The sequence below is a fragment of the Labrus bergylta genome, chromosome 12 (assembly GCF_963930695.1).
Source record: "Labrus bergylta chromosome 12, fLabBer1.1, whole genome shotgun sequence".
In the NCBI taxonomy this organism is placed as follows: Eukaryota; Metazoa; Chordata; class Actinopteri; order Labriformes; family Labridae; genus Labrus; species Labrus bergylta.
In genome coordinates, this window is record NC_089206.1 from 9312964 (window position 1) to 9328609 (window position 15646).

Below are 15646 nucleotides of genomic sequence, written 5' to 3' on the forward strand. Positions count from 1 at the left end.
ATTGTGTTTTCTTCCTTTCTACCAAATAGGTTTTTTTGCAGTATGTTTGTGTGTAATAGAAATGGGCTAATTTTCATAAGAATAAATCTCATTTTACAACTGAAATGATTGCAAGTTATTGAATGACCTTTGGGACAAAGATACTGTACATTTTTACACCAATTTATGTATGATGCAAAGACACAAGGCTCACATCTTACAGGAGTCAAGGCACCATTTCATGACTGCAAGAAGGAAAAATGTGACCCCTTGTGGTTGCATCAAAGCACTGACATAAACGTAGTTCATAAAAATCCGACACTAACACTGACCACATTTTCACCTGAAAACAGACTTGTATGGATTAAATGCCTTTTAAATCCAGGAAATTCATGTCATTAAGTTATTGTCAGAAGTTAATTTTTAAGAACACAAATGTTTCCGTGTGCACGCCATACATGTTTAAATGTTCTTAAAATATGATACAGCAAAATCAAAACAAAAAAAAAAAATCCGTAGGCTCTCTTAGGGGACATAAAGTCTTCTCCTTTTACTGTCTTGGGTCTGTAAGGTCCGTAACAGTCTCTCGTGTGGACGTGACGTCACCATTGTTTACTTTTACATTAGCCACGCCCACTGTTAGCAACTTGTGGCTAGCTCGCTACCAAGGAAGGTACTGGTGCCGCTTCGAGGTTCATTCTCCAGACACCACCCCGAGTCAAAAGACTGTCTGCCCCCTCACATTTCGGTGAGTACGCGTTTGTTCAATATCGCGATGACACTCGTTAAATGGATATTAAACTAAATTATGAGTTAATTGTGTTATTATTATTTATTTTGCAAAACGAAGAGGAGGTGGAGATGAACGTTTCTTAAACCTGCTAGCAGCATAGGTGGGCAGGCTAGCTTTCGTTGAAACCTTACTGTTAGAATACCACCCGCAAGGTTGGTCGAAATATGTTTACCAGTGTAACTAACATGTTATGTACAACATAATATGATAAGCTCGGGTTAAAAACAAACTTAAAACCTCATATGTTGTCCGTGTTGATACCTTACCCGTCTGTACGCGAGCAGAACTCCTCCACGCCAACGTGAGACCGCAATGGTTGCTGTTAACGGATATTGATTCCATTCATATCGCGCTAAGCTAAATTTACGACATTTCAACTACCTTAATAAACACAGTAAAATGTAACAGATAACCTCCGTTCAATAGTTAAATTATGACGTTGACTGTGTTGATTTCTTGGGTTGAATTGTCGGCTGTGGAGGTGAAACCAGCTCCCTCGATCTGCCACATGTTGAATTTGGGAAAAAGGAAATAGATGGTAACAACAGTATCAATCTGACGTTTAAGGGCTGAATCAGCTCCAGATGGTAATAATAATACTAATGATATATATTATCATTAGTAATGATAGAAGTATTTATATATCTGCAGATGTGTAGTGTTCCCTTGGACGATTTATCAGACTATACCGAATAAGAGAGTGCATCACAAACTAAAATATTGATCCACTATGAAAGCGGTCAAATCCTAATAATTGTAGCTGTAGGTAATATTCATACATGGCCTGATAATGAGGAACTTAAGTAACAGTGTTGGTGATGTCCTGTTAGTTTTTTTTATCCGCCTTTGTTTGTCTATTAAATGGTGATGTTATTTTACTTTTTTTTTTTTTTTTTTTTAATAATTGGGGGTATTTATTACATAAATTCCAAAAAAAAAAATCAGCAATGTTTCCATCTGTAATACACATATTTAAACATCACTGATTTAAATTTAAATTGCTTCACCCGAGGGGATTTGATGATTTACATTTCTCGTCTTTTGTCTTTGGCAACCTGAGGTGCGGGTGTATATTGTTTACTCTTTCACAAGGAAAGGCCTCTTTGCAGGGTTTCCTTTGCATTCTTTGAAGAGGGGTGGCCCCCACTCCTTGAGAGTTTCCCCCGTGGTGAGAATAGTTTAAATAAAGTCAAAATTCACTGTGCTCTTTTTACACAGCTCACCTCAAAATGAGTTGCTTTGACGCACAACTACTCGAGCATATCTAATCCTGCAGTATCTGGAAGAAATGTGTTTTTTTTTTTAGAAATAATGTTTGAGGGTAAACTATGTTGAACGGACCAAGCAGTCAGTCATCCTGGTTTATATGTCCAAAATCACCCCTGACATCTTCAAAAATGTCTACAGGAAACACTGCCCTTTGTCTGCAGATCTAATCCTGCTCCTGAAAGCAAAAGCAAATACAGTGGAAACCTGTTTTGATAAGATAGGGTTAGTTTAAGATTGCAGGAATTACATCAGTTTTACCCATCTGTGATATGCCTGGCATATGAATATGTTGTGGCACCTAGACATAACTTTCCACTTGTAGTTATCTATTAGTCCTGCCCAATAGAAGGCCACGAGTAGAGCTTTTTTCTTCCTCTATTACTCATTTATATCTGACTGCTGGAACAGTTTTGGTCGAGAGTTCTTCTGAATGTACACGGTCTAATCAGATCATCTTACAGATGTTGTTTAAGTGAGGCCTTGCTGTTTGATTTCAGCTTGTGAATTTGATAGTCGAGTAACCCTAAACATAATCATATTATCCTGGAGGCAATGTGGCCTGATTCGTTTGAGGCTTGCTGTGTAGGTTTCCATCTGCTCACATTATTTGTTTGCCTACTTTTATTTACCTTTGTTTATGCTGCCAAGCGTTTGACTCAAACACTCCCAAGCTGTATACATAAAAGCCTACTTGTGCATTGTACTACCTGCCACAGCCGTTTATCGCACCACCTGGTTAATGGTAAATTGTTCCAGAAGGAAGATATGTTTGCACATAAACACGGACCCAGGGCCCCTGTGTTTACAGTAGTCATGGCAGCACTCGCTTATTCAACAAATAGACCTAGCATGTTCCTCTCTCACTTGTAGAAGAGAATGTTTGTCTTGGACGATCGAGCTATAACAGGGTAGTTCTTAACTTTTAGTGCGTCAGCTTTTTCTTTCAGCACAAGTAAAAAGAGAAGTCTTTGAAATTATAAGGCCTTTTTCAGACTCTATTAAATAACATTTTGAACAGAATGGACCACTAATCACTTGTGACTAAAAGTCCAAAACACCCAGAAATGAGTGTTTTCCGTTTTCTGCTATCTGCGTTTCTTTTTGTTCTTCTTTAGCCAGCTGTTTTCATTAATAATCGTTTCCTCTCTCAGGTCACTGAAGTCCAGATGCATGAGTCTGGGTCAGAACCAACAAGCCACACCATTCCAGCGAGTCACACAGAGAACGGGAACAACTCTGAGAATGAGAGTCGACTGAGGAGCAGCCAGACTCCTCCTCCAGAGGCACCCAGGGTCAGTCACTTCCAGCTGCACTCATGCAACACACCAGCATTAGTCTTAAAAGCCTCGCTTTTTTTACTACACATGTAGAAATAACATAAGAGGCTTTGTATATTCTATATGTGTTGACACAATAAGGTATTTAAACCTGAAATGAAATGAATGTACTGCTATAATGACAGCTGATTGGTTGATTACTCTATAAGCAAAAATGGTAAACATAACCTTAATTCATCTTTACACATATGATGAATTTCTCCTGTTTAAAAAAAAACTCATACAGGAAAGTAACCAGGAGGGTTATGCACTTTGGACTGTTGGTGTTAAAAAACAAGGAGCAGAAAATAAGAAATCTAGAATTATTCCACACTTCATTGACAAGATGATGAATTGGTTAATAAAAATAAAATAAAATGTAGTTTTAGTGATGCTTAAAAAATAGTGCTTAGTTGCATCTTGCGTTGTTACTGCTCTGAAGGAAGTTTGTTCTGTTATTCTTTCACAGCATAATGCTGATGTGACAGAATGACTTAAGACTGAAGATTCTAAGAATATGTTGTGAAATAAATAACTTGAAGATCCTAGGTTTGTGTAGTCGGGTCATGAACAGATTTGTACAGATGTTCTGACTATTTTTGATTTTTAGAATCTGTACATACACAGGCAAGCTATTCTAGACTAAAGCTACATGCTGTAGTAAGACCATTATTCAGGATGTTGGAACAAAAAGCTCTGAAGCGAATCACGGTGTTTTCATAAAAAGTGCTCTTTTTGTTGTTCAGGGAGGTTCTGTTATTTTGTTACAGCTTCTGGGAAGCAAATTTGTAATATTTTCCCTCAATGGAACAAACATTTTTTGCAGCTGATGCAACCTTTAAAAAAAAAAAAAAAAGCTGAAGTGTGAATCACTGTAAGTTATGATAAATGTAGGTTTATGGTGTGGTTATCAAACATCATTATTCTTCTTTGGATTATTTATACCCTTACGCAGGTAGATGATAAAAGTGACACAGGGCGAGCAGCATACTCCCACATGGCCAAGTTGAGTTTTTATTTGTAAAGGTATCCATGAACCTCTCACTTTGAAACTCCCTGTGCCTCCAAACTCTCCAGCGTTGTATATTTATTATGCTGAGGGGGAGCACAGGGATGGGGGAGGTTTGCGCTGAGGTTTAGAAGGGGAGGGAGAGCACAGCTCCTGCTGGGCGGAGGGATCAGTGTTATATTGTTAGTTTTGTTTATGCTCACATCATGTAGGTTAGCGAGGCTCAGTTAGACTTTCAGGCAGAACCTCATTGCTGAGCACCATTTGTTTTTTCAGCAGCTACGCAGACTTTCAATGGAGGCTATCAGGTTTGTTTAATTATCTTTGTATTTGTTCTGTGAGATGAGAAGGCTATTTTTAATCACTTTTTAATATTGTGCTTACTTATATAGGGTGTGTGTCAATGGGAGTGAAGTCATTTTAAGGTTGTACTTTTTGGCTCTCATCTTATCAAATCTTCAACTGAGTTAATAACCAAATATTTTTTTGTTTTAGCAAATGTCAATCTTCTCTCGCACCGCACCCATCGGGGTATTTTAGAAATAAATCTCCTGAAAGAAAGCACATTGTGTTTGTTTTTCTGCAAGTTTTTCAGCGTTCGTACTGGCTGTCAGTCATCTCAAAGTTCACAAGACCAGTCTTGCGGGAACAGATCTGTGTTTACACTCAGCTTCTCACTGGTATGACTTTCAACAATAACAACAACAGAAGATGTTTGGACTTGCTGGCTGCCATGGCAACAGGGATTAGTCAAAGGCTGTTGTTGTGTTGATGGTGTCCACAGGAAAATAGAGGGGGCCAACTGGCTCTGTTTGTGGGATAGACCTGTTTTCATTGCTTTGGTGGCCACCTCTGCAGCATTGAATTTCATAAGAAAGGACAAACCAGGAGGCAGGCGTCTGTTATTGTTAGCCCAAAGCCTGTGTGAAATTCACTGTCAGTTTGTTTACCCGATTCGAAACAGACCCTGCCTCAGAGAGAGAGATGTTTGTTTGTGGTTCAGACCTTAATTAAAATACGAATCTCAAGTTCTGTTTTCATAAACAGGCTCTGTATGCTTTTTTATTCATTATTTATTTCTCTATGCAATTTTGATGACTCTGTTTATGTTTACTGTAAACATCCCTTGAGCTGTGGGGCTTGACAGAGAGAGTGGGGGATGGTGCGGTAATTGCTGCATGCCAAGCGGAGGATGTTGTTGTTGTTGTTGTTGTTGTTTTCGTGGTACTGGTTGTTGTTGTTGTTTGGATGGAGTTCTAATTCCCCCGAGACATCCGATGGTGTTGTTTTTGTTTGCTTCTATTTTCGTTGCAGTGGCAGTAGAGCCAAGTTCAGCTTGCTAGATTGACCACTGAACTGAGAATAACAAATAAGCAGAACTGCAAGTAGCTATGATCTTTTTTCTTTTTTTTTCAAACTTGAGAAAGAGGCTTTGGGTATGAAGTGCTGCAATGATTTTTGTGAGTGATAAAGAAAGAATAGTTACTTTTATTTAATAGCATCTTTAAAAACCGAGTCTGAAAGGTGCTTTGACACACAAACCAAGGCGGCATAAACAGAAAACAAAAGAAACACAAACAGTAAGGACACAAAAGGAAGACTACATGAAGGTTAAATAAGATTTGATTAAAGCAAGAGGACAAATAATGTGGGGGAAAAAATCATGACAGAGAAAAGATGACTGTTGACTCAAGGAGACCAAAATGAAAAAAATAATTTAATGTATTTCATTCAGTAAAAAGATAGAAAATACAACGATAATGTCATACACATGCTGGTTCCACTTTTTCAAATGTGAGAATTTAAAGCTCTTCTATTTCTTCCAAACAGTTTTTATTGATTTTTCACATACAGAAATGCAACACATATATTTTTACTATGATTACCTAAAGGCGCATTTAGGGTTAAAACAAACATGAAATAGAGGTCAATGTATATGTGATACAGTGATGCATGAATTAGAACTAAATTGAGTTAAATTATTCACACACAGCAAGATTTAAGCAAAAGTGTTTGTGGGCCATTGTAAGGAGTTCTGGCCTCTCGCCACCTGCTGAGTCAATTCTTCAGGTCAAAGACAAATTAAAGGAGACTCCCTTTATCATAATGTCCACAGCCAATGGCTTATCCTCCATCCAGTTCATCAAAACACATTTTCTGGCCGGCAGCAGTTAGTGTTTTCTATTTCATAATCCATATTTGAAACTGTTTCCTGACATTTACAGACAGAGCAGGTAGACAGAGAAAACAAAAGACGGATGAATCAATACTGAAAATAATGGTTAACCTGCAGCTGTGCATAGACATGTAATAGACACAACATGTGTTTGTATATCAGAACAAGTCATTGGCCATGTACTGGAGTCTAAAGTACACCAGCTACATCTGCATGAGCACAGAACATGACGGGGAAATGGATCATGTGTTGACATGCACTGACATAATCTGACTAGTGGACATTTTTACAGCAACATCATTCGCAGCATTTGTTGTTTTTACAGTTTCATAAACCTTTCCCTCTGGCTTTATTTCTTTATCTTTTATAGGTGTAGTGATACGACCAAGATTGGTCAGCTATGTTTTATAAGTACTTACTACCATATTTTAAACGGCTGGCATATTATTAGGCTTGTCATTATGACACTGCATCCCCAAAATGTTTACTTAAGCTTCAGATGTTTCAATTCAGTAAGATAGCAGCGTCCGCACAGAGAGAGAGAGCGCATGATTTTCCTCTGTTGACGTGTTTGAATGTTACAAATAACCTACTGTGCAGCTGTGAGAACAGATTTAGACCTCTTTATCTCAGTTTCAAGTTGAGTGGAGCTTTTGTTTCAATTATTTTTGAATTAAAGGGTGAATTGTTACATTTTAATGTTACTCCTTTTTATACCTTTTTCTTTTTGTTCTTTATGTTGCTAATGCGCTCCTGCTGAAGTTAATGTTAAACGCTCTATTAAATATAAACATTGTTTCTCAAAGTCAGGTCACTGCAGGAGAAAAAAGGCTGTGTCTTTTAATCCTGTTAGCCTGATACAAAGATATGGATTCTTATTTACATGTAAACAGTGAATGGACTGATTTTCCACAATGGAAAGAAGTCTGTAAAGATTACATTCAAGAAGCTCCAGAGCACACAGAGCACATGCAAAATACCTATGTGTTACTGATCCCAGAACAGTTTATTGTTCTTGAACTTTTGTTATTTGTGTTTGGGGGTGATTTCAACTTTTAACCATTCTTTTTACGTGTTGTTTTCAACAATGCAGGTTCCAGTGTCGTTGTCAATGATGACCCCACCCGTAGAGGCCCCACAACAATTGCAGCCGACCACACAGCAGCAGATCCTCAGTCCACAGCAGCTCCAAGCCCTGCTCCAGCAGCAGAAAGCACTCATGTTACACCAGGTAATGTATTTTATCTTAGAAGAGTCGTGTGTTTGTCATTCACCACAAGGTTTTTATTTTTTGTTTTTATTTTTTACATTTTCTTAACCCGAGTTTCTTCCACATTTCTGCAGCAACAAATTCAAGAGGTTTTCAAGAACCAGCAAGAGCAGCTAAACATTCAGCTGCTGCAGCAGAAGAATGCTGGGATTGTTAGCCAAGAGGTAACTTTAATTCATTCTGATATGATTTTTGATCTCTTAGTGAATACTGTAAAAATTACAGCAATAATTATTACGCAACAGGGATGATATTTCAGAGACAGATAGGGGTCAATAGTTGTGAAACAATGAAAACATTCTGTAGTAAATTCTAACAATAAGAATATCCAGCTCCTTGTACTGCACACCCTGGAATCACGCCTTCAAAATGCCAAGTTTTCCGTTGTTTTCTCGGATGATAACGTAACCAGTTCTTGGATCGACATAGTGTGTCACTAACACATAAAATAGCACTTAAGGGTGCAATTGTAACATCTACCGTCTTGGATTACACACGAGGTGTTTCTAGCTGTGGAAGGCGCTAATGAGTGAAGTTTTTCCAATTAGGCTTAAGAAGTTGTGTTCAGTTTTGTTCAGAAAGATTTCCCCAACCCAGGAACCAAACTTGTCTCGTAGACTTGAGTGCATGAGTAAAACAAAACAAAAAAAGGCCAAAACACAGTCCAGTTAAGTCACAATAAGTTGTTTACAAGTATTTATGGTGGACAGTATGACATCATTAATCCCTGCTAGCCCAGTGGTGTTCAAAACACCACCGTCAGTAAGCAGAGTTTCTAAAGGAGGCAGCTTTGGGTGTTTTAAATAATTTATTGTCTTACATTTTTGTCCAGTTAGATGCGAGCAGAAGGGCATTTCTTCTGATGGCGTCTGTTGGATGCTACCAAAATAGCATGACAAAATGTCTTCTACTGCTTCCCATGAGTGTTGGACCTGCAGAGACTATCGTGATAAAAAAAACTAGCAGAATCCGAGTTTCAGATGGTTTGTCTTCTTTGAATAGCTAACAACATTATCCGCTGTCATTAAATTTGTAAGCTTAGGGATCGGCAGCTTCTGACTTTGTAATTGCTCAATGAGGTGGGACATTGTGCGTGTCACATTTTCACCCTTTCCAAGCGTGTCCAGTGTGATCTCAATTGGTCATTAACAGCTTTCTCTATTACTTCTTTGTAGAAAGAAAACAACTTAGCTGATGTTTTCTTAACTGAATGTCACTCTACACTTAACCTAGAACAATGTATGCTATCTACTGTAGTCAAAGAGGGATATTTACTGAAAGACATTGCTTTATCTCTCTCGTCACAGCTGACAGCTCAGCAGATTTCAATCCAGCAGCAGCTCCTTCAGGTGCAGCAGCAACACCTCTTCAACCTACAGAGGCAAGGACTGCTGTCTGTGCTTCCCACCAGCCCTGCAAACGCCCCAGGTATGCTGCGTGACAGTCCTTTTTCTGTGTGTGTGTGTGTGTGTGTGTGTGTGTGTGTGTGTGTGTGTTTGACAGTATTTTCATTTTTAGGTCAACATTGTGGCGAGGCAACAAGCCATGAATAGATGATATTGTCCAAGTCGTACGGATGAGAAGTTGGTTAAATAAAATAAGCACACTGCAAACTCTATTCTCCAAAGATTTCCATTAAAATGAATGACTCTTTTAGATCTTTAAAACAACCTTTATGAATTTAGAATTTATTGCACTAATTATTTTATTAAACAGATTTTTTTATTTTTTATGGAAGTCCCCTTAATTCCCAAGCAACTTTAATTTCAGTTTTTTTTTATCGTAAGCTAAAGGGGGGGGGGGGGGGGCAGCTGTAGCTTAGTCTGTAGGCTTGGGAACTGGAGGGCCCTGACAAAATCTGGACATTGGTCTGGTACCTGGAGAGGTGCCAGTTCACTTCCTGATCGCTGCCAAGGTGCCCTTGAGCAAGGCACCGACCCCCACCACCAGCTCAGGAGCGCCCGCTGTGGGCAGCCCCCTCACTCTGACATCTCTCCATTAGTGCGGGTCCATAGGATCCTGTTTGTGCACGTGTGTGTGTTTCCGCCTATGTGTGTGTAGCATGTTCAACAACAGAGTGTAAAATTGAATTTCCCCTCTCGGGATGAATAAAATATATCTTAATTTGGGTTGACATTACAGAGTGACTCGTGCAAACAAAAAATGAATTTGTTGTGTGTATGTTTGTGTGTGACTTCAGGCTGTGAGAACGGCAGCATCCTGTCTGTGGGTGTAGACACCAGAGAGTCTTCTGGTCAACTATCGAGCACCAACGGTCATCACAACCTCCTGAAGAGGAAAGAAAGGTGCTTTAGCTGTTCATACTTCATTCATTTTTGGTGCACTATTCCTTTACTACTACAAAAATGCTGACTGAGATATTTCATTAATGATTGATTTTTTTTTTTTTTTTTTTTACGCATTGCAGTGGTTCATATGACGAAAGCACGCAGAACAGCCACCCTCTGTATGGAAATGGCATGTGTAAATGGCCCGGCTGTGAGACGGTCTCTGGAGACTTTCAGGCATTTCTCAAGTGAGTGGTGAATCTTTGCATACCTCAAAAGCCAGTGTCATATTTAATGTTCACTCACAGGTACCATGCTCGGCAGGTTTAGGAAATATTGAGAAAATAAATGTTTTTATTGTATTTCCTCTTTTAATGTCCTCTTGAAGTCCTATTTTATTTCCTATTTCTGTGTCTTAAAACTGTGTGGTGAAAAAAAACAAGTATTAAATACATTTTGGGCTTTTTATGCCTTTATTGTATAGATAAGACAGAGGATAGAGTGAGAAACTGGGGAGAGAGAGAGTGGGTAATGACATGCGGGAAGATGGGCCACTGGTCAGATTCAAACCTTTGCCACCTGCTCACGAGGCCTTAAGCCTCTGTACATTGGGCGCACGCACTAACCCCATCTTTGTGGTTTTTAAGTCACTTTAAAAATGTTGATGATGTCTACTCTCAGCCTGTAGCTCACATAGCTTTTCCGAAGCACGTCCTGATTTTGATTGTTGTTGTTGTTGTTGTCTGCAGACATCTGAACAGTGAACACATTCTGGACGACAAGAGTACAGCTCAGTGTCGTGTGCAGATGCAAGTGGTTCAGCAGCTGGAGCTCCAGGTACACATTCAATTGATTTTCTATGTCCAGTTTCTTTTCTAAATCAGAAACATGAAAGGGACAACAGCTGCTTACCTTTACAATTATAACTAAACCGTTGCTCAGAGCAGTGGCATCAAGTCATGTTTTAAAACGAATAAACAGAAAAGAAAAGGAACAACTTGCAAATAAAAGACCTTGAGTGACGTCTTTTTCAGTGTTAGCTACGGTGATGTGTTTTCACAGCCAAAACCCAAAAAGAGAAGTGATGGGTCTTTAGATAATTACACTTTTCAGGATCCCAGAAAAGAAGCAGTTCCAACACCAAGTGTCATTTCATCGTGTAACACAAGCTGTGAATTCACCCAACTCTCAACTTCTATTTCCGTCCTCTCGTCTGAACACAGCTGAAAAAGGACAAGGAACGACTGCAAGCTATGATGGCTCATCTTAAGTCCTCTGAACCCAAACCCGCAGCTCAGCCTGTAAGTACCTGCTTTAGCTGCTTCCTTCAATTAAAGTAAATATTGTTTTGGCCCATAGCTGCCCTGATACTTTCCTGACTTAAGTGCTTTGTTGTTGTTGTTGTTTTTCAGGTGAATCTGGTATCTAATGTATCCTTCTCCCAGGCAACATTGCCCAAAGGCCCTCCTCCTATGAGCCTCTCTCAGAGTGCCACAGCACCGTCAACACCCCTGACGCCGCTCTCTGAATCCCCTTCAGTCCTCACTCCCAACAGCATGTTCACAGGAACACCCGTACGGAGGCGGTACAGCCGCTCTGTGAGCCAAGGTAACAATGACACAAGTGACATCATGTATAAAGCTGAATTCTGTTTATGCTCATTTATATGTATATATTTATATGTTCCTCATGTCTTCCCACAGACATTATTGATAACAAGGAGTTCTACTTGGGCACAGAAGTTAGACCTCCGTTTACTTACGCTTCTCTCATAAGACAGGTAATGTCCTCCTTCCCTCCTTTTTTTTTAAACATCCACAGACATATTCATGTATGGTTGAGAAGAGAAATTCACATGTTTTGCATGAGAATGGATGGAAGCATGTCACTATCACTGAAATGGAGCAGAGCCACTTTTTCAATTGCTTAACTTCTAGTTTCTCTAAAACTCTCCTGGACTTCCTTTTTTTTTTAGGCAATATTTGAATCACCTCGCAATCAGCTGACACTAAATGAAATCTACAACTGGTTCACAAGAAACTTTGCATACTTCAGACGCAACGCAGCTACATGGAAGGTATGTACTCTTTGAAATAATCCATGTCTTTGATTATTTCTACATGGAAGAGAAAAGGTCTTTACACCTGTGGAAACTATCAAATGTCACTAATTTTCATTTAACAAAGTGTGTAAATTAAGCCTAACTTTATTCTTTGTCATCTTTCAGAATGCCGTCAGACACAACCTCAGCCTCCATAAATGCTTTGTACGTTTGGAGAATGTTAAGGGGGCTGTGTGGACGGTAGACGAGATCGAGTTCCACAGAAGAAGACCCCAGAAGACGGCTGGTAACGGGTAAGTGTGCCTTGTGCATGTCGTCAGAATCACGTGCAGGTATCACCAGATCTCGGAAGAAGGCTACCATTTCTGACCTTTTAGCTCCACCTGATAAGTAAACACGATGTTTACTGTAAGCAAGTAAAGAGCTTCTAAGGCCGAGTCTCAGCGTGTTTATGTGGCATGTTGACACTAGCAAAAGGACGTCTTTGGGAACAAAATGAAGCACCGAGTTTAAAATATTTATTTTTTAAAGAAGTGCAAGACTGCAAGGCAAAAACCTAGAAATACCACACCGCCCTGAACTGTAAAACCTCGCTCTAAGCCTGTGGTCGAAAAGGCCTCATCATTGTTTCTTATTCCTTTGTCATGTCTAACCATGATGACTCAAACGTCTAAACCGTGTGTATCTTATTAAACAAACAGAATAAGAGGTGCAGTGTTTATGTTGGCAGCTGCTTGTGCCGGGTATTTGAGGGCATCCGGCTGTTTGTAGAACCCACCCCTTAAATTTTCAATTCTTGGGCACGTTAAGTTAAGTGAACAATGATCAAATTTACCTTTGGAAATTCGTCATATTATTTTTCTTTTGACAGATTTGGTCCAAGATTTCAGGCAGGAGAATCAAAAGGCAGGGTGTTTTCATGTTTGTTGTTAACTTTGATGACTGATGATTTTTCAGCTGAAATGAGGCTGGCATACATTTACAGCTGTAGCTAAAGAACTGGTGAAACATATGTTCGCTCAAAGAATTGTATAAAAACACAATCTCATGCAAACGTTTAAAGGTTTGTGTCTGACCTGCTGGGAAAGAGTGCCCTGTAAACAAATACCCAATGACTGCATCATGTATATGCATCTCTGAAGGCTAAGCACATTTTTTTTTTTTTAGGGTTTATTTTGTATCTTTTTTAAGCCTTTATTGGAGAGAAAAGAGAGTGGATAGATAGAGTAGGGAATCAGGAAAGGAGAGATTGGGGAATGACATGCAGTGTCTGAGTCGAACCTTGGCCACCTGCTTTGAGGACTACTGCCTCTGTACGCATGGCGCACAACCTAACCGCTAGTCCAACCTGCACATTAGAAAAGAAAGCATTTAGAACAGTTCATGATCCATTTAGAAGATATGGACACAAAGTTACAACATTGTCGTGAGGTATAGAGCTTCTATCAGGTCTTTCAGGTATTTATTTTCTAATCTGGCTTTTTTTTCCTCATAGATCTCCTCTGAAGAACTCACAGAACCGCCAGAGTTTAGCCGGGTCTGCCCATCAGGTAAGGCTCACCTGATATTTGAGCTCTTATTAGATTATGTTTCCATTCAATTGAAATGATAAATGCTGTTGTTGCAGTGTAGACACAGAGCTAAGGGATGCTCCTGTGTTATGTATAGCAGTAATCAGAAATGTGCCACAGCTACTGTTATGTGTTTATGCATAATAATAATAATAATAATAAATAGAATAACCGAGAATGAATTTTGCAGAGTGGTGGTCTAGACGTCAACAACTCTCTGTACAGCCCGGCCTCCATGGGCTGCATCTCGCTGCACTCCCTGCCTCATGTTCTCCAAGAGCAGATGAACGGCGCCCTCGCTAATGGATCAGGATACCAAAGTGATAGCAGCGCAACACAGTCCCCTCCGCAAGCTTTGTGAGTGTTCGCTCCAGAGCTTATATGTTCCATTTTTCAATATGAGCCTCAGCTGTGATTCATAGTTATGTAGTTATGTGATCAATAATCCTAATAATGTTTTTTTTTTTCTTCCTGCATATTCATCAGCATTAAAGAGGAGCAGGAGGACGAGGAGATATGTGAGAATTACCCGTACGAGTCTCCAGAGAGCACGGACGAGCACGGCCACAGTCCGGACATGAGCCGAGATGAAGAAGACGGCAGCCCGCAGAGGCCCAGCCTTCATTTCGACCGCGTGCCTTCTCTCTGACCGTGAGGTCTGAGCTCTCCACTGACAGGCCGCTTCACTCACATTCTGTGTGACTTTATATTCCAAAAAAAACAAAAAAAACAAAAAACTGCTTCATCTACGTAACCAAACACTCTTCCTAGGGAATTTTTTTCACTGTATTTATCTGAATTTCTTTTTTTGTTTTGTTTTGTTCTTAATCTAGCTCTAAATTCTGTCTGTACAGTAGAGTGAAATCACAGAAACACATTGATGAAACTGTCTGTTAATTTTTTTAAAATATATATATATATATATATATATATATATATATATATATATATATATATATATATCTCTGTACACAAAAGGACCATGATGAGCAGAGAAGCCAAAGGAAAGGGAACACGGATAGTTAGCACTTCACAATGAGACAGTTTCCTCCATTCAAAAAAGCTCCTTTTTGCTATGTTGGGGCCACATGAGTTGATTTTATTATAGTTGTCAAATTATTTTAAAACGAAATGTTGTGGGAAAATAAGGATATTGCTTTAAAAAATGAAATTTTCACTGCCAACATGATCTGATATATTTGTACTGAAGGTATAACCATTTGATCGAAAGATTACGTCGTTTCTATAAAGCTGTCGGTCTTTTTCACCCTTACATGAACATCGCTGAATCTGCTCTTAAATGAGCTCGTAAGAGTAGATAATACAGATTTACCATTATTGTAAACCAATGCATCTCTATGACAAATAAATTCCTCATGATAAATGTGTACACTGTGTGTGTCATTGATTTCAAGATTCAAAGATTTAAAAAAAACAAACTGTATTGTCTATCACATAAGGGCTTTTTTTCAGACCACAGGAACTTTCTAGAAGCTGTTTGAACTTTCCCCCCCTTTTTTATTGATTCTGCACCACATGTACTACGAACTATTTCAGTTCCCAGAACCCTGTTTAGAGGAACCTTTTAGCTCCTGCTTCAGAGTTGGTACCTTAGTGGTGTGAATGCAGACAGAAAAAAATAGTCCCTATGGTGTGTAGTTCTCAGTGAACTCCATAGTGGATAGTTCCTGAGAACAGTTTGGTCTGAAAACACCTTTCGTGACAGAAAAGGACCCGAGGTTAAAGGCTGAAGTGACACAAATATTCACACCCATTAGACCCATAAAAATCAAATGTATTTATTCATGGTTTATTTCATAAGAACAGATATAATATACATAGACAAACTAAAAACAGCAATTCAATGCAAGTATCATAGTGACACTCGTTTATCTGTCCTTGTGTAAAATGTA

General features: G+C 39.1%; 1 protein-coding gene across 2 annotated transcripts; it reads left to right on the forward strand.

Moving 5' to 3' along the window:
• The first annotated feature begins 607 nt into the window (after positions 1 to 607).
• LOC109999985 (forkhead box protein P1-B) lies at positions 608 to 15121 on the forward strand. Of its 2 annotated transcripts, XM_065960841.1 has the most exons (16): positions 608 to 727; positions 3193 to 3333; positions 7636 to 7773; positions 7887 to 7976; positions 9120 to 9240; positions 10013 to 10118; positions 10241 to 10348; positions 10850 to 10937; positions 11324 to 11401; positions 11513 to 11708; positions 11804 to 11880; positions 12076 to 12177; positions 12328 to 12455; positions 13658 to 13712; positions 13924 to 14090; positions 14220 to 15121. In XM_065960841.1, exons 2-16 carry the CDS (start codon positions 3208 to 3210, stop codon positions 14380 to 14382), a joined length of 1743 nt encoding a protein of 580 aa, XP_065816913.1. In that variant the 5' UTR covers positions 608 to 727; positions 3193 to 3207; the 3' UTR covers positions 14383 to 15121. The 2 variants fall into 2 exon arrangements, with proteins under 2 accessions (XP_065816913.1, XP_065816914.1); XM_065960842.1 differs by lacking the exons at positions 608 to 727; positions 3193 to 3333 and adding an exon at positions 4521 to 4674.
• Positions 15122 to 15646: the final 525 nt, after the last annotated feature.